The 19,539-nt window shown below is 64.8% G+C and overlaps 3 protein-coding genes across 3 annotated transcripts; 1 reads left to right on the top strand and 2 right to left on the bottom strand.

The window, feature by feature from the left end:
• Positions 1-1,935: 1,935 nt before the first annotated feature.
• On the bottom strand, positions 1,936-6,561 carry SLC35E4 (solute carrier family 35 member E4). The gene is made up of 2 exons (XM_030285658.4): positions 5,352-6,561; positions 1,936-4,122 (listed from the first exon to the last, which is right to left on the bottom strand). The coding sequence occupies exons 1-2, from the start codon at positions 5,926-5,928 to the stop codon at positions 3,704-3,706; spliced, it is 996 nt and encodes a 331-aa protein (XP_030141518.4). The 5' UTR covers positions 5,929-6,561; the 3' UTR covers positions 1,936-3,703.
• A 136-nt stretch (positions 6,562-6,697) lies between these two features.
• Positions 6,698-9,590, bottom strand: TCN2 (transcobalamin 2). The gene is made up of 10 exons (XM_041719378.2): positions 9,322-9,590; positions 8,650-8,839; positions 8,528-8,575; positions 8,315-8,448; positions 8,086-8,244; positions 7,835-8,010; positions 7,469-7,643; positions 7,187-7,379; positions 6,903-7,024; positions 6,698-6,806 (listed from the first exon to the last, which is right to left on the bottom strand). The coding sequence occupies exons 1-10, from the start codon at positions 9,389-9,391 to the stop codon at positions 6,745-6,747; spliced, it is 1,329 nt and encodes a 442-aa protein (XP_041575312.2). The 5' UTR covers positions 9,392-9,590; the 3' UTR covers positions 6,698-6,744.
• Positions 9,591-10,781: 1,191 nt separating this feature from the next.
• Positions 10,782-18,055, top strand: PES1 (pescadillo ribosomal biogenesis factor 1). Its single transcript, XM_041719379.2, has 15 exons — positions 10,782-10,910; positions 11,147-11,226; positions 11,665-11,818; positions 11,892-12,001; positions 12,938-13,109; positions 13,554-13,643; positions 14,956-15,072; positions 15,213-15,290; positions 15,630-15,719; positions 15,846-15,976; positions 16,119-16,244; positions 16,331-16,515; positions 16,597-16,754; positions 17,148-17,315; positions 17,592-18,055. The coding sequence occupies exons 1-15, from the start codon at positions 10,887-10,889 to the stop codon at positions 17,676-17,678; spliced, it is 1,770 nt and encodes a 589-aa protein (XP_041575313.2). The 5' UTR covers positions 10,782-10,886; the 3' UTR covers positions 17,679-18,055.
• Positions 18,056-19,539: the final 1,484 nt, after the last annotated feature.

Consider the following 19,539-nt stretch of genomic DNA (forward strand, 5'->3'; position numbering starts at 1 on the left):
CGCTGCTCCTGCTCCAGCCCATCCCAGCACGTTCCATTGCCACTTCCAAGGAAGGGTTCAGCAGTGCTTCAGCAGCAGATCCATGAAAACTGTCTGGCCTGATGCCATAACTACACTGTCCCACTGCACTCGGGTTTATTTCTCCCACCTTGGACTTTCACACTTCATCTGGAGCTCCTTGATGGAGAGAGATTTTGAGCAAGGGTGTGGAGGGACAGGACACAGGGAATGGCTTCCCACTGCCAGAGGGCAGGGATGGATGGGATATTGGGAAGAAATCATTCCTTGGGAGGGTGGGGAGGCCCTGGAATAGGCTATGCAGAGAAGGTGTCGCTGCTCCTGGATCCCTGCAAGTGTCCAAGGCCAGGTTGGACAGGGCTTGGAGCAGCCTGGGACCGTGGAAGGTGTCCCTGCCCATGACAGGGGATGGGATGAGATGGCCTTTAAGTCCCCTTCCCACCCAAAGCATCTGTGATTCTATGATTCTTTGTCAGCCAGCACCTCCAAGCATGTGGAGATGCTGCCCATCCCTCAGAGCTGTGACCCCTCCTCACAAGGAGCCCCCCATGCCCATTGTTCCCTGCTCCAGCTGGGCTGTTCCTGCCCTGTGCCAGGGGCTGCTCTTCAGGAAGGTGTCCCATCTGCTCCCTTCCCAAAACCCCAGGGCTTGGATCCTTTCCCTCATCCAGCTTGGCCGGAGCAGCAGCTGTCGGTGTGGTGGGAAACCCAATCCTTCCTGGGGCCGGAGCAGAGGGATAACACCAGGCTGAGATCATGGCCTGGAATACATGGAGAGAGGGTCAGCACAGCCAGCCACCCCTGCCAGCGCTGCTGGGCATTCCATGGGCACCACAGCCCCCTGTCCCAGCAGGAATGCTGCCCTTGAACCCCCAGGACCAGCCTGGCCACTGTCACCACTGCACAGGGACACACACGGCCACCACCGGCCGCGCTCCCGGGAGCTGCAGGGCACTGGGAGCACCCCATGGCACTGAATCCAAGCTGGAAAAGGCAAAGTCATGGATGGAGCCAGGATCCAGGCAGCCCTAGTGCCAGCAAAGGGGTCAGGGGGCCGGGATAGGCAGGGAGTCCCTGGCAGAGGGTCCTGAGCCAGCCATGCTGTAGGTTTGCAGGTCTCACTCCTCCTCCCAACACTCCCCCGGTGAAAAAGCCTCTGGAATGTGAGCCCAGAAGGCAAACAGCTCCCGGCCAGAGCAGGGGCCGCTGGCTGAGCACTGCGGCCCTCTGTGTCCTTTCTGCGATGGGCACAGCTCCAGTCGCACCTGGGGCACCTTGGCAAAGGTGGCAGCAGCGGTGGCACGCTGGGCACACCCCGGAGAGCTGCCAGCACCTCGCCCGTGTGCTGGGAAGGAGCCGTTCCTCAGGTGCTGCTGGAAGCAGCCTCAATCACTGCCCTAATAATGGAAAAAAGTCGCTGTTTGGGAAAGAGGGCGGGAACCAGTGGGGATTTTCCAGGGGAAGCGGGGGGTGTGCTTTTGTGTTCAAGTGAGTCACCAGGCTGGAGAGGGGAGGGACAAGCAACACATGGTGTGACTTTTGGGGCTGTCCTGTGCAGGGCAAGGAGCTGAACTCGGTAATCCTTGTGGCATATCCAACCCAGGATATTCCATGATTCCATGACTCAGGGGACAGGATGCTCCAGCGTCATGCCACCCTGGGCAGGGCAGAGCTCCCAGCCCTTTTGCAGACACTTGTGGTCAGTGACTGCTCTGTGTGTCACTGCATCCCTCCCGTGTCCTGTGGGGTGTCCCAGTGCCAGCCTGAGGCTGCCGAACCACAGCTGAACTGCTGGAGCTGGAGGTGCTGCACACAGGAGCTGGAACATCCTGAGGCATTTCTGTGCCTCAGTTTCCTCTCCCTGCACTGGGCGCTCCTCCCTTCCTTCTTGGCCAGGAGATCACTGGAAGCCAAGGGTGGAGTACAACAAAAATAGAGCTTTATTTTGGGACAAGTGCAATCGGAGCTGGGTCCTTCGGCCCCGGCGTGGAGATACAAGTGTGGCCACCACGGACCCCAGCAGCTGTGCCAGGCACACACACCGGGTTGTCCCTTTGCCATGGTGAGCACGTGCTGTGTCACAGCCCAGCTCTGTCCCGTGTCACAGCCCACCACTGTCCTGGAGCGATGGCAGCTGGCCCACGCTGCTCCATGCCCTCGGCTGGGCTCCCACCATCTCTGCCACGGGTGCCAGTCTGCAGCGAGCCGGGAGGGGTGGGCACAGCTGTGGGGCTCAGGGGCGTAGTGGGGACAAAGACAACACTGGCAGCACCACCGGCAGCCCCGTGGGATTGTCACGACACGGTGGGGATGGGGACAGCAGAGGGGACACACACCTGCCCTGTCCTGGGTGTACACAGAGAGCCAGGGGCCACTCCAGCCAGCAGAGCTCAGTAGTGACACTCACACAGACACACAGGCACACAGACACACAGACACACACACAGACACACAGACACGTCTGTTTCCCACGTGGGACAGAGCCGTGTATCCAGAGCCACGTGTCCCTGTGTGCGTGTCGTGTGTGCACACACAGGGACACGTGCAGAGCCAGCGCACAGCGGTACCTGCCAGCAGCACACACAGGGCTGTGCACACCTAACCTGCACACAGCAGCACACGTGTGCCACACAGACACTGTGTGCACACCTGGTACAGCCTGTGGCACCGCACACGTGTCCACAAGCATGAGACCTGCTTGCACAGAGCTGTGCACACCAACGTGTGCAGCGTCACACACACACCCTGCTCACACCTGCAGAGCCTGTGCACACTCACAGGCACAGAGCTGTGCACACCCACGCACACCCAAGAGCGTGTAATTCAACACATCTGCACACAACACGTGTGCATGTCAGCATGTCCATGTGCACAGTGCTGGGCACACCAGCACACTGTGCAAAGCAGGACGTGGACACTCACTTCTGGGCACACCAGAAAACACACATGCACACAACTGTGCACACTGACACACTTGTGTGCCTCAGCAGCTGTGTGTGCACACAGAGTCACACACACTGGCACACATGTGCACAGTCACACACACCCTGGGACATGCATTCATAGTCACACACACACCCTGGCACACACATGCACAGTCACACACACCCTGGCACACACATGCAGAGTCACACACACACTGGTACATGTGCACAGAGTCACAGACACCCTGGCACACGCGTGCACAGAGTCACACACACCCTGGCACATATGTGCACAGACTCACACACCCTGGCACACACGTGCAGAGTCACACACTGGTACATGTGCACAGAGTCACAGACACTCTGGCACACGCGTGCACAGAGTCTCACACCCTGGCACAACCCTGGCACACACATGCACAGAGTCACACACACCCTGGCACACACGTGCAGAGTCACACACTGGTACATGTGCACAGAGTCACACACCCTGGCACACACATGCAGAGTCTCACACCCTGGCACAACCCTGGCACACGCGTGCACAGAGTCACACACACACTGGCACACACGTGCACAGAGTCACACACCCTGGCACACACGTGCACAGAGTCTCACACCCTGGCACAACCCTGGCACACACGTGCACAGAGTCACACACACACTGGTACATGTGCACAGAGTCTCACACGCTGGCACAACCCTGGCACACGCGTGCACAGCGCTCCCCCAGAGCCCTCCTGGCCCCGACCCCCCAGTCCCTACTCGTGGCGCGGGTGCCGCCGCGGGCCCCAGCAGGCGGGCAGCAGCCGGGGCTGGTGGTACAGCACCATCCCCGCCAGCGTCAGCGCCACGCCGGCGTAGCCCAGCGCGCCCAGCCGCGTGCCGAACAGCAGCCACGACAGCAGCAGGTTGCCCAGCACGGTGAGGCTGCCCAGGAGGTGCAGCGTGAGCGCCGAGGTGAGGGACAGGAGGCAGGAGGTGGCCAGGTTGTAGAGGACGGAGCCCAGGCAGCTGAGCAGGACGCAGCCCCAGAGCGCGGCGTCGGGCCGAAGCACGCCCTGCCACGAGGGGCCCAGCTCCAGCGCCACGGCCGCCCCGAACAGCAGCACGAAGCTGGGCAGGGACGTCAGGCCGAGCAGGGACAGCGCGTCCAGACGGTCCTCCTGGAGCAGCACACCTGGGGGGACAGGGGACGGTCAGTGGGACACCCCACGGGAACAGCCAGCCACTGCAGGGACACCCACAGGAGACCCAGCAGTAAAGAGATCCCAAATGTCACTGGGAAGGGGAGAAGGGGTGGGGGGGGCAGTTCTTTCCATGAGTTGGGGCTGCCCTGGTTTGGGGGGGTCCCGGTTTAGAGGTTGGTTAGGATGTGTCTCTGTTCAGGAGTCCTTCATTTCTGGGATTCCTTGGTTTAGGGGGTGTCTCTCTCTGGGGATACCCTAATTCCAAGAGTGTCCACTTTCAAGGGTGGCTGTTTGGGGTCGGAGTGCCACCGGGAGGGTTGGACAGGGCAGCCTTCCCAGCCCGTTTTGGAGCATTTGTCCCCATGTCCCCCCCTCCAGGTCATCCGAGGACAGTGGGGACAGCAGGCATAGCAGGGCTGGCTGCCACACACAGACAGGCCCCTACCCTCCCCAGTGCCACTGTCCATTTCCCACCGGGGCTGAAAAGGTGACAGGACAGTGGCACAATGACAAATGGTGTCCCCTGGGAGCCCACAGAACCCCAGTACAGCCATGGAGACCTCAGGGTGGGCATAGGGCCCCATGCCAGAGCCCGTCCCCATGGTGCCACAGGTCACAGGCTCCAGAAGAAATGCTCCCTTCCTAGCCAAAACCTTTCCAGCTGGCTCCTGGCTGCCACTGCCAAGGACACCCCGGCTCGGGTGGCACCGTGGCCACCAGAGTCCCCAGGAAAGGGCGACTCGCAGCGAGTGCAGGGATGGGACAGGCTGGGTGACCCTGTACCAAGCTAGGGCACTTCCACCCCCCGTGGCCCAAGGACACCACAGGGACACTAATGGTGTCATCACTGAACTCAGGTCACATCACCTCAGGGCCACAAACACGACACAGCCCTGAGAAGGACGAGGGTGGCTCTGGGGTGACACAAGGGTGGCACCGGGGCTGGGGTGAAACTGGGAGCCAGAGTGTCACCACAGCTGGCGTGACACTGTGGTCGGGGTGGGCAGGGAGCATCACCAGCACAAAGGAGGCACTAGGGTGACACCAGTGATAGTGTGGGGTGGCATTGGGACTGGGGTGACAGCAGGGTGCCCGGTGGGTTGCAGGGCAAGCAGGGAGAACCCCCAGCACTGGGAGTGGCACCGAGGCGATGCCAGCAGCCCTGTGCCCCGCGGGCTGTGCAGACATGCAGGGCAGGGGCAGGGACAGCGGCACTTACTCTGCTGGATGGACTTGAGGGCGCGGAGCACGGTGGCGGCCAGGAGGAAGCCGCAGCCGGGCTGGGAGAAGCAGAGGCCGCCGGCGATGCTGCAGGCGGCCCCGGCACACACCGGCCCCATGGCCCAGAACTGCAGCGGGTGCGGCCGCCGGCCCGCCAGCAGCCCCAGCACCAGCGTCACCAGCGGCGTGGTGGTGGCCACGGCCTGGGCCACGTCCAGCTGCACGTAGCTCAGGCCCAGGTTGCCCAGGGCCACGCTGGAGCAGAAGGTGAGGCTGAGCAGGTAGATCCTGGCGCGGGGCCGCGGCCCCGGTGCCCGTGCCCAGCCCAGCGGGTACCCCACGGCCACGCCGGACAGCATGTGCAGCGCCGAGAGCAGCAGCGGGTAACGGAAGCCGTGCGCCGCGAAGATCCACTTGTTGAGGCCGGCCATGGTGGTGCCGGTGCCCAGCCAGGCCAGCACGCTGAGGGTCAGCGGCAGCGCCGGCCGGCCCCGCTCCGCCCGCCCCGGCTCGGCCTTCCCGGGCCGCGCCGCGCCCATGGCGGCGGCATCGCCCCGCCGCGGCCGCGGGCACATGGGCGCCGGTCCCGCCGCCTCCGGCCGGCGCTCGCCGCTCTGCCCCGTCCTCCCGGGAGCCCCGCGGTGGGCGGCGGTGCGGCCGCGCTGTCCCCGCGGTGGCGGTGGCGGTGGCCCGGCCGGGGTGCTGGCGGGGCTCAGCGCCGCGCTGGCGGTGCCATGTGCCGGGAGGCGGCGGCGGCGGCGGCGGCGGAGCAGCAAAGTTTGGTGATGGCGGGAGCGGCGGGCGGAGGCTCCGCCCTGCGAGGCCGCGCGTCACTGCCGGGCGGGCACCGGGGGAACCGGGGGCACCCGGGCCTCGGCTCCCTGCGCTGCCTCCGTGCTGACAGCGCCGCTGCCTCCGAGCCCGGCTCGGCCCCGACCCCGAACCGCCACTGCCCCGCGGATTTTGGGGGCTGGATTAAACTCCCGGGGAACCGCGCAGATTTGGGCACACCCGGGGGTGTCCCTCCGGCACCGCGCTCCCCGAGCCCTGCGACCCCCAGGGGGTTACAAAGGAGGAGGATCCCAGCTTGCTGAGGATGAACAGCGCTGACTCAGACTCCCCAAATTTTTGGCCGTCCCAAAAATGCTTTGGACACCCCAAAAACGGCTCCTCCCAGCGGCCGCTTGCCCCGTTCCCGAGTGGGACCAGGACTGGAGGAGCTGCTCATTTTGGTGCTCCTGTCCCACTGCACCTGCAGGACACAGAGCACCGTGTGTGTCCCCTCGCCCGCCCCTGGCAGATCTGGGTGCTGGCCCATGGAAAGCAGGAGGCACAGAGCCGACAGATCCTGTGCCTACAGCGGGGCTTTCATTGCCATCACCCCCCGCCCTCTACCACTCGCTGAGGCGCAGGATGAGCGTCTCCCCATCCTGGGGTCTGTAGTCAGCGATACCTGTAGGGAGAGGGACAACAGTTTGGGGTGAGACAGCAGCCACAGGGCTGCAGGGGACCCCTGCCACCTCCCCAGGGACCCCCACCCACCACTCACCCATCTGCAGGGGGGTGTTGGGCGCAGTCAGGATCTGCCAGTAGTTCCGCTTCTCCTGCCGGGCCTCCAGCCCCAGCACCTCGGTCAGGAAGGGTCCCTGGGGGGTGTCCTGGGTGTGGAACCTGGGGTGGGACAGCAGGGTCAGGGGGGCGAGGGTGCGGCCCCGGCACTGCTGGTGGGGTACAGAGCTGCTCCCACGGGAGCTGTGTGCTGGGAGCCGCAGGGAGCCTGGCACAGGGCCCAGCTGCAGGACACGTGGCCACCACAGCGTGACCCCCACATACCTGAAGTCATGGGGGTCCAGCGCAGCAGCCGCCTGCAGCACGTCCAGGAGGGAGGCGGCAGCGGGCACGGGCACCAGGCGGTCGTAGAGTTTGAGATCGTAGCACCAGGGCAGGGGACACTCCACCACCAGCTGCACCTTCTTATTCCCCGGCACCTCAGCCAGGGGCTCCATGTCCAGGGGTGTCAGCGTGTCTGCCAGAAGCCACCACGGCACTAGTGACACCCAGGCCCTCCTGTGGGGACACCAGTGCTGACCCCAGTCCCGTTAGCCCAGCTCCCACCTGGCTCCTCCCCACAGCCCATGGAGGCGATGTCCAGGTAGGAGCGGCCGTGCAGCACCGGCAGCGCCTGGGCCATGGTGGCGGCGCTGCCGAAGGCGTCCAGCTGCTCCAGCAGCGCAGCCATGGCCTGGCCAAACGCCGGCTCCGTCTGGCACTCGCCCGTGGCCAGGAACACCTGGGACAGGGAGGGAGGGATGGAGGTGGGTGGAAGAGGGAGGAGGGTTGGGTGCCTGGGCACTGCACTGCTGAGCATCACCCGCCCCACGGCAGCTGCATCTGCCTGGGCACCCACACCCGTATCTGCAGACCCGCTTCCCCCATGCCCGTTCCCATGCCAGCCCAGATGTCCCCTCAGGTGACACCCACCTGCAGGGCCCACGGGGTGCTGTAGATGTTGCCGATGATGCCGTCGGGGCCCTGAGCCTTGGCCATGTTCCTGCTGGCCTCGTGTGCGGCCACCCGGAGCTCGGCCGCCAGCTCGGTCCCCACCAACCTCCTCCGCTCCAGGCAGGTGAAGGCCAGCGCCAGCACGGCCTCGGTGTCTGCAGGGACAGCCCGGTGTCACCCCGGAGTCACACACCCGCCAGGGCGCCACCCCTGCGCCCACGGGCCCTTACCCACGGAGTTGCCACCGTGCCCGAGCTTTCCACGGCGCTGGGCCGTGAGGAGCCGCCGGACCACCTCCTCCCGCACCCGCTTGTGGTGCACGCACAGCGCCAGCACGCCCAGCCCGTACTGGTAGTAACTGGTGATGGGGTGGCCTTGCTGCCGCGAGCCTGGGGACAGTACGCGGTGTCACCAGGGCGAGCTGGCGCCAGGTGGGCACTCACCCCGGGACACTCTCACCTGTCCAGTCCTCCTCCAGGTAGTACTTGAGCCACGTCACCAGCGAGCGATGAGGACCGAGCGGGGGACAGGCGGCCTGCAGCCCCAGCAGGTACAGTGCCAGCCGCCCCGTCTGCGGGGGCTCCGCCGCGCTCCTGCGAGGCACCGGCACCTCCCAGGACACCGCCCTGAGTGCCACCAGCCCCGAGGGGACCTCGGGACACCCACACCTACCTGCTGCGCTCAGTGTCCCACCGCGAGCGGCCGTGGCCCTGCAGGCTCCTGTGGGGACAGGATCAGTGTGGGTGACAGGAGCGGCCCCAAAGGCGCGCGGGGCACCCCGGGCACGCACCCACCTGCCGAAGGGGCGCTGGAAGGTGTCCTGCAGCCGCTCCAGGTAGCGCTGCTCCAGCCCCGGGTCGTGCTGGCGGGCCAGGCGCAGCGCCAGGTACACGGCGGGGTCGGGGTCCCGCGTGGGGTCCCCCGCCAGCCCCAGCAGCCGCGCACTCAGCGCCCGCACGGCGCCCGCCGAGCCCTCCGGGGGCTCTGCCCGGCCCCGAGGGGCAGCACAGGTCAGCCGAGAGCCCCCCGGGCACGGCCCTGCAGCTCCACAGCCCCCCCAGAGCTGTGCGGGGCCGCGCTGGGGAGGGACCCCCAGCACCCACCCATCCACGCACCCCCCAGATCACAAAACTTCCAAATTTCCCGGCAAAAAAGAAGAGGAAGAGACAAGGAAGTGACACGGAGAGGAGCACAGAGAGCCCGAGGGGGTGGCAGGGGTCTGGGGTGACACCTCTGCCCCCAGGGACCCGTGGGAGGGGTGGGCACGGGCTGGCTCCGGGCAGGGGAAGGGGTGGCACGGGTGGGGTTGAGAGGCGCTGAGCCCCGGAGAATTCGTCACGAGGGGCTGGAGACGGGGCTGATCACCCCCAGCCCCGCTCCTCCGGTACCCCCGGAGCTCAGGGCGGGCTCAGGGGAGCCCCGGGCAGGGTGTCCCGGGCGGGTTTGGGGGCCGGGGCCGCACTCACCGCAGCAGCGGGCGGGCAGCAGCGCGGGCAGCAGCAGCGGCAGCAGCAGCGGGACGAGCGGCAGCCCCATGGCGGAGCGGGACCGGGGACACGGCGGTGGCACAGCCCCGCCGGCAGCCGGGACAGCTCGGGAAGGTGTGACCGGAGGCCGCTTCCGCACGCCGGAGCCGAGTCAGCACAAACACACGGGGCACGAGTCCGGCTGAGGCGCAGCCCGGGGCGGCGGGGACACGCCCGGGCGGCTCGGGACAGCCCGGGACAGCCTGCCCGGGACAGACCGGGACACCCCGCCCGGGACACACCGGGACACCCTGCCCGGGACAGCCCGGGACACCCTGCCCGGGGCACACCGGGACACCCCGCCCGGGACACACCGGGACACCCTGCCCGGGACAGCCCGGGACAGCCTGCCCGGGACAGACCGGGACACCCCGCCCGGGACACACCGGGACACCCTGCCCGGGACAGCCCGGGACACCCTGCCCGGGGCACACCGGGACACCCTGCCCGGGACAGACCGGGACAGCCCGGGGCACACCGGGACACCCTGCCCGGGACACACCGGGACACCCCGCCCGGGACACACCGGACACCCCGCCCGGGGCAGCCCGACCCGAGGCGCCGCTGCTCGGGGCAACGCCGGCGGCCACAGCCCGAAAACAGACGGGGCTGAAATCCCGGCCAAACCCGCGGGAGGAGAATCGCCACGCTCGCCTCCGAGCAGGATTTAATCGAGAAGGCGGAGATTGAGCAGCGGCAGCCGCGGGACAGGCGGGGACGGGGCAAAACCCCCCAAAAATCCCCTAAAACCGGGTGGGTGTGGCGGTCCTGAGCCCCGGGACGTGGAACTCGCCCTGCCGGGGCGGCCGCGGCGGCCTGAGCCTCCAAAGCGAATCCCGAGCCCGGGAGGGAATCCCGGCACCGCCGGGGCTGCGTCCCGCCGGCCCGGGGACCCCCGGGCACCGAGACCCCGGGAGCTCCCCACACACGCTGTGGGCCCCCGGGCCGGTGCTGCGGCGGCAGGGAGCACGGGAGGGCGGCGAGACCCGCAGGCCCGGGCAGGGACCCGCGGCCGCGATCCCGGGGCGGGACTGAGAACCGGGAACCGACCCCGGGCCGGGACCGAGAACCGGGAACCGACCCCGGGCCGGGACCGAGAACCGGGAACCGACACCGGGCCGGGACCGCCGGGTCCGCCCCGCTGTATCCCGGCATGCACCGCGCCCGGTGCCGCCCCGCTATATCCCGGCATGCACCGCGCCCCGGTGCCCCGCTGTATCCCGGCATGCACCGCGCCCCGCGCCTCGCCCTGCACATCAGGACCCCTCCTGCTGAGGCTGCGGGCTGCCCGCGGCGCGCCTGACTGAACCGCCGGTGCCGCCTGCCCCGGCCCGGCCGCTCGTTCTGCCCGGGCTGCGCTCGGTGCCCGCGGTGCTGGCGGTGCCCCCGCTGCGCTCGGTGCCCGCGCGGGGCCGCTGCGGCGCGCTCGGGCCCGGCGGCGGGCGCAGGCGCGGCGCGGGCAGCGGGGGGTCCTGCGCGGCGCGGGCGCACGCGGCGGCGGCGCCATGGGCGGGCTGGAGAAGAAGAAGGTACCGGGCCCGTCCCGCCGCTCTTTCCGCCCTGCCCGTGCCCCTCCCTGCCCCCTCCCTGCCCCCCGGGGCCGCTCCCTGGCTGCTCCCCCCGCCCCGGTGGCCGTGCCGCCCTCCCCGGGAGCGGCGCTCGCTCCCTCTCCCGGTGCCCCCTTCCAGCCCCGCCATCCCCCGGTCCCCGTCTCTGCTCCCGCCCCGCTCCCGGGGGTCCCCTCAGCGCCCCCGTCTCTCCGCAGTACGAGCGCGGAGCCGCCACCAACTACATCACCCGGAACCGGGCGCGGAAGAAGCTGCAGCTGAGCCTGCCCGACTTCAGGTGCGTCCCTGAGACCCCCCTGCCCCTCAGGAGCCCCTAAACCCCGAACCCTCCGGTGCCCTTGAGCCCCCCCGGGCCCCCCGGGGCGGCGATGGAGCCCACGGTGGCTGCAGGGCGGCCTCGCCTCCCCCGGGATTCCCGGTGCCCCTGGAATCAACACCGAGCGCTGCTCCCCAGCCCTGCACCCCCTGAGGTGCCCAGAGCCCCAGAGCTGTGCCCGTCCGGACCCCCCGACCGCCCCCGGGGGGAGCAGAGGGGCCGAGGCTGGGGCTGTGGGGCACCCTGAGCTCCTCCCCAATGCCTGGCCCTTTCCCCGGGGGTCCTGCAGCCTGTCCTGGGTGCCAGGCTGCCAAATTCGGGGTTCCCCCTCCCAAGGAAAGGCCTGGGCTGACCCAGGGGAGCTGCAGCCCCCCGTCCCAGCGCTGTCCCTGTCCCCAGGCGACTCTGCATCCTCAAGGGGATTTACCCCCACGAGCCCAAGCACAAGAAGAAGGTGAACAAGGGCTCCACCGCCCCCAGGACCTTCTACCTGCTCAAGGACATCAAATTCCTGCTCCACGAGCCCATTGTGAACAAATTCCGGGAGTACAAGGTGAGTGTCCCCCCCGGGGGTTCCCCGGGGCCGGGCCCGGCCTGCGGAGCCCCCACGGGCCTGTCCCCCCCAGGTGTTCGTCAGGAAACTGCGCAAAGCCTACGGCAAGAGCGAGTGGGGCACTGCGGAGAGGCTGAAGGACAACAAACCCACCTACAAACTCGACCACATCGTCAAGGAGAGGTGAGGCAGCCCTGCCTGAGCCCCCTGCAGCATCCAGCCCTGGGCAGGCACAGGAGGGACCTGGAGCTGCTGCAGAGAGCCCAGAGGAGGAGATGCTGCAAGGGCTGGAGCCCCTCTGCTCTGGAGCCAGGCTGGGAGAGCTGGGGGTGCTCACCTGGAGAGGAGAAGCTCCAGGGAGAGCTCAGAGCCCCTTGCAGGGCCTGAAGGGGCTCCAGGAGAGCTGGAGAGGGACTGGGGACAAGGGATGGAGGGACAGGACACAGGGAATGGCTTCCCACTGCCAGAGGGCAGGGCTGGATGGGACATTGGGAATTGGGAATTGTTCCCTGGGAGGGTGCCCAGAGCAGCTGTGGCTGCCCCTGGATCCCTGGCAGTGCCCAGGGCCAGGCTGGATGGGGCTGGGAACACCCTGGGATAGTGGAAAGTGTCCCTGCCCATGGCAGGGGTGGAGCTGGTTGGGCTTTAATGTCCCTGCCAGCCCAAAGTATCCTGGGATTCTCTGATCTTTCACCACATCCATCCCTCTCTGGGAATCCACCTCGTGTGTAATTTCTGGAGGTGTTGGTGGAATTTTGTGTTTCTGGGTGGGAGAAGAAGGAATGAGAGCTCAGGAATGCCCAGCCATCCTGGCAGGCTCCAGGAGGACACAGGGAGCTCCCCTGCTCTCCTGTGGGGTGTTCCCTTGGAGGGCTGGTGAAGGGTTAATGCTGCCAAGGCTTTGGTGAGTTTGGTGACTGTGATCAAGGAGGGGACACAGGAGGGAGGAAACCCCATAATCATTCCTAAATCAGGATATTCCATCTCTCTGTGTCTGGCTCTGCTGGGATGTGCAGGTGGATGCTCCACAATTCCCATTCCATTCTCAGCCAGGTTCTCCCCCATCCCCAGCAGCACTCTGGGGCTGGGTGTGACCCCTTTGTCCCCCCCTGGGCACAGGTACCCCACGTTTGTGGACGCCCTGCGGGACCTGGATGATGCCCTGTCCATGTGCTTCCTGTTCTCCACCTTCCCCCGCACGGGCAAGTGCCACGTCCAGACCATCCAGCTGTGCCGGCGCCTGGCCGTGGAGTTCCAGAACTACGTCATCGCCTCCCGCTCCCTGCGCAAGGTGGGGGCTGCTGGGGGCTGCTGGGGGCTGCTGGGAGCTGCTGGGGGCTGCTGGGGGCTGCTGGAGCTGCTGGGGGCTGCTGGGGGCTGCTGGAGCTGCTGGGGGCTGCTGGGAGATGCTGGGAGCTGCTGGGAGCTGCTGGGAGCTGCTGGGGGCTGCTGGGGGCTGCTGGGAGCTGCTGGGGGCTGCTGGGGGCTGCTGGGGGCTGCTGGAGCTGCTGGGGGCTGCTGGGAGCTGCTGGGGGCTGCTGGGGGCTGCTGGGAGCTGCTGGGGGCTCTGGGAGCTGCTGGGGGCTGCTGGGGGCTCTGGGAGCTGCTGGAGCTGCTGGAGCTGCTGGGAGCTCCCCCCTGGCTGGGCTCTGCGCTTTCAGGTCACCTCCTGCTGCAGGAGGGGTGACAGGGACACAGAGCCTTCCCCCCGCTGAGCCGGGCTCTGTCCTGCCAGGTGTTCCTCTCCATCAAGGGCATCTACTACCAGGCAGAGGTGCTGGGGCAGCCCATCACCTGGATCACCCCCTACGCCTTCGCCCACGATGTGAGTACCTGAGGAGAGCCCGGGGGGTCACCCCAGGAGCCCTCCAAGGGGGGAGGGACCGTCCCGTGGCACGTGTGGCGCAGGCCACGGGGCCTGGCTGCAGAGGCACGTGGGGACACGGGCACCTGTCACCTGGGGATCCCCTGGGGCTGCAGGTACCAGTCTCCACAGCTCCCCTGCCCTCGGTCATTAACGAGTTCTTTATCAGCCATTAAAGATTAACCTGTGCCAGTGAGGTGCTGGAGCAGAGGGAAGGGATGAGTCAGATCCTGCAGCCTCCCCAGAGGGATCTGCTGTGTCCCCCAGGCAGCAGGGCACAGAGATGTCCCCTCTGTGCTGGGACAGCTTCCCCTGAGGCTTGGCAGGAGTCACAGGCACGGCCTGGCCCTCTCCGTTCCCTCACGTGATTTCCAGGGCTGGGCACGGTTGGGTTGAGGTTTTGTGGTTCTGAATCAGAACCCCGGAATGTTTTCACTTGGAATGGAGCCTTAAAGCTCATCCCATTCCACCCCTGCTGTGGGCAAGGACGCTTTCCACTGGACCTGGTGGCTCCAAGCCCCGTCCAGCCTGGCCTTGGACACTTCAGGGATGGGGCAGCCACAGCTGCTCTGGGCACCCTGTGCCAGGGCATCCTTCCCTGCTTTCTGACAGGGGGAAGCCATTGCCCCTTATCCTGCTCTTGTCCATCTCTGCCATACCCTGCACTCCTCACCTTGAAGAGTTGGAGTCCCTGGACCAAACCCCAGGGTCCCCATCCATGGTGGGCTGAAGTGTTCCATGAATCCAGGCGTGGAGGGGTGGCAGCAGGACCTGCAGAGTTCTCCCTGCCCAGGGTCTGGTGGTGGCTGGGACACCTCTGCGACTGGGGCATGTTTAGGTTGGTTTTCAGGGGAAGGTTCTTCCCTCCTCTGCTCCCAGGGGCAGCACAGCATGGAGGGAAGGAGCTCAGGTGTCCACAGGAGAAATCTCTTGGGGAAGAGGAGGGGCGGGCACTGAGCTCTGGGACAGGGACAGCAGCCAGGGCACGGCTGGAGCTGGGCCAGGGCAGCTCAGGCTGGAGAGCAGGAAAGGTTCTTCCCCCAGAGGTGCTGGCACTGCCCAGGCTGCCCAGGGAATGGGCACGGCCCCGAGGCTGCCAGAGCTCCAGGAGCCTTTGGGCAGCGCTGCCAGGGATGGACAGGGTGGGGTTGGTGGGGTCTGGGCAGGTGTCCCTTCCTAAATGGGGACATTATATGATCCTTCTCCCTGTGGGTGGGGTGGGCCCCTGTGGAGGGGAGTCCTTGATCCCTGTGTCCATCCCGTGTGCTGGCAGCACCCCACAGACGTGGATTACCGGGTCATGGCCACCTTCACCGAGTTCTACACCACCCTGCTGGGCTTCGTCAACTTCCGCCTCTACCACTCCCTGAACCTGCTGTACCCCCCCAAGGTGAGGCCAGCGCCTGGGGTCACTGTGTGCCACCCACCTGGGGTGGTGGCAGCCCGGGTAGGTGGGAGGGAGGGTGGAAATGGGCGATATGTGGGATATTTCTTTTTGGGAGCTGCCTCCTCACCCCTTTTCCTGCCCAGATTGACAGCCAGGCTGAGGATGAGCTGAAGCCTGCAGAGGGCAAGGAGTACGCCATGGATTCAGAGAGCTACCTGGAGGTGAGGGACACTGCTGGGGATGCTGTGGGTTTTGTGTCCTGCCCACAGCCCTCCTGGTGTGGCAGAGAAGGACAGAGCCAGATCCCTCCAGGGTGGAAGGGGCTGATCCCAAACTCCCTGTTCCTGTAGGGCAGAGCTGGGCTAGGCCTCAGGCACCACCGGCCTCCTCCTGCATGGCCAGGGACCCCCAGAGTCCCACGCTGGGGACAGTGCCTGGAGGAGGCTGAACTCTGTCCAGGCCCTGCCTCTTCTGGCTTCTTGCTCTGTGACATCCCCTTCCCCCGTGGGGCTGCCCCTTTTCCCACCCCCTGGATGTGACTCCGTGTCCTCTCCCTGCAGAGGCTCTCGGCTCTGAGCGCCAGCCTGGCCCGGGCAGTGGCTCCAACCCACGAGGATGAGGTGGAGGTGGATGAATTCCCAGTGGAGGGGGTAAGACCCTGGTGGGGGGCTCATCCCTGTCCTGTGCCCAGGCTGGCAGCTTGGGGACAGCTCCTGAGACCCCTCCTTGGCAAGGGCTGCGTGTGGGGAGGGGGCTGAGGGCTTTGCTCTGAGCAGGAGACAGCAGAGCTGATGGACGCCAAGAAGAAGGAGCAGGAGGCTCTGGAGAAGCACAAGAAGCTCTTTGAGGGGCTGCGCTTCTTCCTCAACAGGGAGGTGCCCCGGGAACCACTGGCCTTCATCATCCGGTGCGTGGTGGGCAGGAGACCCTCGGCAGCCCTGGCCTCCCCCTCTGGCAGGACTTTTGGGGCCAACCCACCCCGTGTCCTGTGGGTGGGGTGACCCTGAGGGTCCCCCTGACCGTCTGACCCCTCGGTGGTGTGCCCGCAGGTGCTTCGGTGGCCAGGTGTCCTGGGACAAGTCCCTGTGCATCGGTGCCACCTACGACGCCACCGACCCGTCCATCACCCACCACATCATCGACCGGCCCCGCCTGGACAAGCAGGTGGTTGGCAGGTGGGTGGGGCAGGGCCCTTCCCCACAACAGCCATCCCAGAGCTGTCCCTGGGCTCCAGAGCCTGAGCTGGGACCCCTCTGCCCAGGTACTACCTGCAGCCCCAGTGGGTTTTTGACTCGGTCAACGCCAAGCTGTGCCTGCCCATGGCTGATTATTTCCCCGGGGTCCTGCTGCCCCCGCACCTCTCGCCCTTCGTGACGGAGAAGGAGGGTGACTACGTCCCTCCTGAGAAGCTGAAGCTGCTGGCCCTGCAGAGGGGAGAGAATCCAGGTGGGATTCTCAGAGGAAATTGGGAGCTGGGCTGTGCCTGCTCCAGAGCATCCCAAAGGTAACGGTGCTGTCTCCTTGCAGAGGAAGAGAGTGAAGAGGAAGAGGAAGAAGAAGAGGAAGAGGAAGGTGACAATGACAAAGAAGAGGAGGAAGAGGAAGATGAGTCTGAGAAAGAAGAGGAGATGAAATTACAGAAGATGGAAGAGCAGAAAATGGAAGAGCAGAAGACTCAGAGCAAGGTGGGAGCCCATGGAGGCAGCTCCAGTGCCCTTGTCCCTGCTGAGGGGTGTCCCTGTCCTGGGACCACTGGGACATTCAGTCATGGAACGGTTTGGGTCGGGAGGGGCCTTAAAGCTCATCTTGTTCCACCCCCTGCCATGGGCAGGGACACCTCCCACTGTCCCAGGTTGCTCCAAGCCCTGTCCAGCCTGGCCTGGAACACTTCAGGGGTGTTCCTGGCCCCACACTCGTGAGCTGCAGCTCCAATGCTGTCAGGGCCTGGCTGTGAGAGCTGTCAGGGCCTGGCTGTGAGAGCTGTGGCTCTCCCTGGCCCGCAGTGGAAGGGCTGGGAATGCTTTGCCTGTGGAAGGAGGGTGGGTTCCCGGTATCCTGAGCTCCCTGGCTCCCCACAGGTGCTTCCTGTGAAGGTGACGGCGGGGAAGGTGCGGCTGGAGGACAAGCAGCGCCTGGAGCAGGAGCAGCAGAGCGAGGAGAAGCGCTTGGCCATCATGATGATGAAGAAGAGGGAGAAGTACCTCTACAAGAAGATCATGTTCGGGAAGAAGCGCAAAATCCGCGAGGTACGGAGACTGGGCCCCTCACCTGCACCCTGGGGCAGGCTCTTCCCAAACCCACTCGCTCCTTCTGCTCCTCCCTGGCCCTGCTGAAGGTGTTGAGGTCCCTGCCAGTGTCCCCAGGCAGGCAGAGCTCCCTGTGTCCCCTCAGGGCTCTCCGTGTCCCACCCCTGATCCCGGTGCTGTGGGGCCCGTCCTGCACGTGCAGCTGGAGTGTCGGTGGGACCGAGGGCTGGCAGCCCCTGTCCTGCTCTGACTGGGGGTCTCGGGGTCTCTCCCCAGGCCAACAAACTGGCTGAGAAGAGGAAAGCCCACGACGCAGCCCTCAAGGAGCAGAAGAAGAAGAACAAGAAGGCACGACAAGCGTGACAGGGCCGGGGGCTGCTGGATGGTTTTCCGCTGTTGCTTTTGGGTGGAAAATCCTTGGCTTTGCTCCTGGGGCAGAAATGCTGTATTTGAAACGTTTCCCATCTGTAAATACACCTGCTGCTCTGCCTTGCCCCACTCCCCTCTGCGGAGTCGGTGTTACAAGGACTGTCCTCTCCGTGCTGGTGCCACCTCTGCGTGAGGAAGAGGAGGCCAAGGAGAGCTCTGCGTGGTTCCGTGTGAATTTGCACAGCCCTGGGTGCTGGAGCCTGGCTCCCAGGAGCTCCCCGGGGCAGAGCAGTGCAGAGCTGCTTCCCAGCATCCACAGAAAACCGTGTTCTCCTGTATTTTTATTTTTAATTAAAGAAGGTGACACTTTCCTGGTGGTGTTTGTTGTCTGCTCCTTCTGCCTGGGCATGGGGGAGGCTCCTCAGGGGCTGATGGATGGATGTGGAGATCCATGGCTGGTGCCAGGGTTGCTGATCCTGCTGGATGTGTTCCTGGCATCAGCAGTTACCTGTCAGTCCTGGGTTTTCCCCCCAAAACACCTTGTGGACACCAAAGCTGGGGACAAAGTGTCTCATGGGGTTTAGGGGCACACCTTTGCCCCCAAATGTGTTGAAGACTCTGTCTCACTCCTGAGGAATTTGTGGAGGACACCCCTGGCACTGCTGGGGGACACAGAGAGGACCTGGAAAGTAACAACCGCTGGAAGGGAGTGAGCTCAGACAGGGAACAGCTGGGAACACCCAGCTCAAAGCACTTTGAGATTTAGTTTCTTTTCCTAGATACTTTTTTTCCAATTTTTTCCTTTTTTTTAAATTTTCAAATTGGTTTAAGTGCTTTTCTCATTTTACTGTTTCCATTCTCCCCCTTTGCTTTCCATTTTTTTCATTTTTTCCTTTTTAATTTTTTCTTTTGTCATTTATTTTTATTCCTTTTTTAATTTTTATAGTTTGTTTTTTCCCCTTCCCTTGTTCCCCCCTTTTTTTCTCCCCTTTTTTGCCTATTTCCCCCTCTTTTTTTTCTTGGGTTTTTTTTTCCCCATTTCAGAGAGTTGGAAGGCCTTTCCTTTTTTATGTTTTTCTCCTTGTTCCCTCTCCCAAGAGGAGCAGGACCGACCCCTGAGGCACCCCTGGTATTGTAAATGCAGGTGAACCCAGTGGGAAGAAATGATGATGTATGACTCCAGATCAGAAGGCTGAATGATTTCTTTATTATAACTATGCTACAATACGTTAATATACTATATAAAGGAAGACACTAAACCTACAAACCTACTTTTTCTACCTACCAGATCTAACTCACAACTTGTGGCCAGCCCCAGGTGGGTTGGATTGGCCACCAGGCTCAAACAATCCTCACCAGAATACAACCAAACAATCACCCCAGGTAAACAATTCTCCAAACACATTCCAATGGGAAAACAAGGAGCAGAAATAGAAATTGTTTTTCTTTCTCTCTGTGCACCTCTATGAAAAATCCTGGGAGAGAAATGTCCCTGTGACACCCCGGGGCCGGGGCTCCCCTCAGAGCAGGAGACCCCAAACAGGGCCTCAACCCCTGGGAGCCCCCGGCCCCTTAAAACCAACCCCAGCCCCAGCTCCCAAAACCCTGGCCCCAAATAAATTATCCCTGGCCCCAAATAAATTATCCCTGGCCCCAAATAAATCATCCCCGGCCCCAAACCAGCCCCAGGCCCAGGCCTCACTGCCTAGGCCAGGCTGAGGCCCGGGCAAGGCCGGTGCCGGTGGCCACAGACGGGTCCGGCCGCCCGGGGCCTCTCCGGCCCATCGAGGCGTGAGTCCAGCCAAGTGTGACCCCTCGGTGCTGCCACCCTCGGCCTCCTCACCCAACCCCTCAG

This window comes from Taeniopygia guttata, chromosome 15 (assembly GCF_048771995.1).
Source record: "Taeniopygia guttata chromosome 15, bTaeGut7.mat, whole genome shotgun sequence".
NCBI classification, from domain to species: Eukaryota; Metazoa; Chordata; class Aves; order Passeriformes; family Estrildidae; genus Taeniopygia; species Taeniopygia guttata.

Coding starts and splice junctions, on each gene's coding strand:
- TCN2 (XM_041719378.2), bottom strand. CDS start 9,391: ATGGGGCTGCCGCTCGTCCCGCTGCTGCTGCCGCTGCTGCTGCCCGCG. Junction 8,840..9,321: donor GCTGCCCGCCCGCTGCTGCG/GTGAGTGCGGCC, acceptor GGGGCCGGGCAG/AGCCCCCGGAGGGCTCGGCG. Junction 8,245..8,314: donor CCTGGAGGAGGACTGGACAG/GTGAGAGTGTCC, acceptor TACTGTCCCCAG/GCTCGCGGCAGCAAGGCCAC.
- PES1 (XM_041719379.2), top strand. CDS start 10,887: ATGGGCGGGCTGGAGAAGAAGAAG. Junction 12,002..12,937: donor GACCACATCGTCAAGGAGAG/GTGAGGCAGCCC, acceptor CCCTGGGCACAG/GTACCCCACGTTTGTGGACG. Junction 15,977..16,118: donor CCACTGGCCTTCATCATCCG/GTGCGTGGTGGG, acceptor GTGTGCCCGCAG/GTGCTTCGGTGGCCAGGTGT.
- SLC35E4 (XM_030285658.4), bottom strand. CDS start 5,928: ATGTGCCCGCGGCCGCGGCGGGGCGATGCCGCCGCCATGGGCGCGGCG. Junction 4,123..5,351: donor CCTCAAGTCCATCCAGCAGA/GTAAGTGCCGCT, acceptor CTGTCCCCCCAG/GTGTGCTGCTCCAGGAGGAC.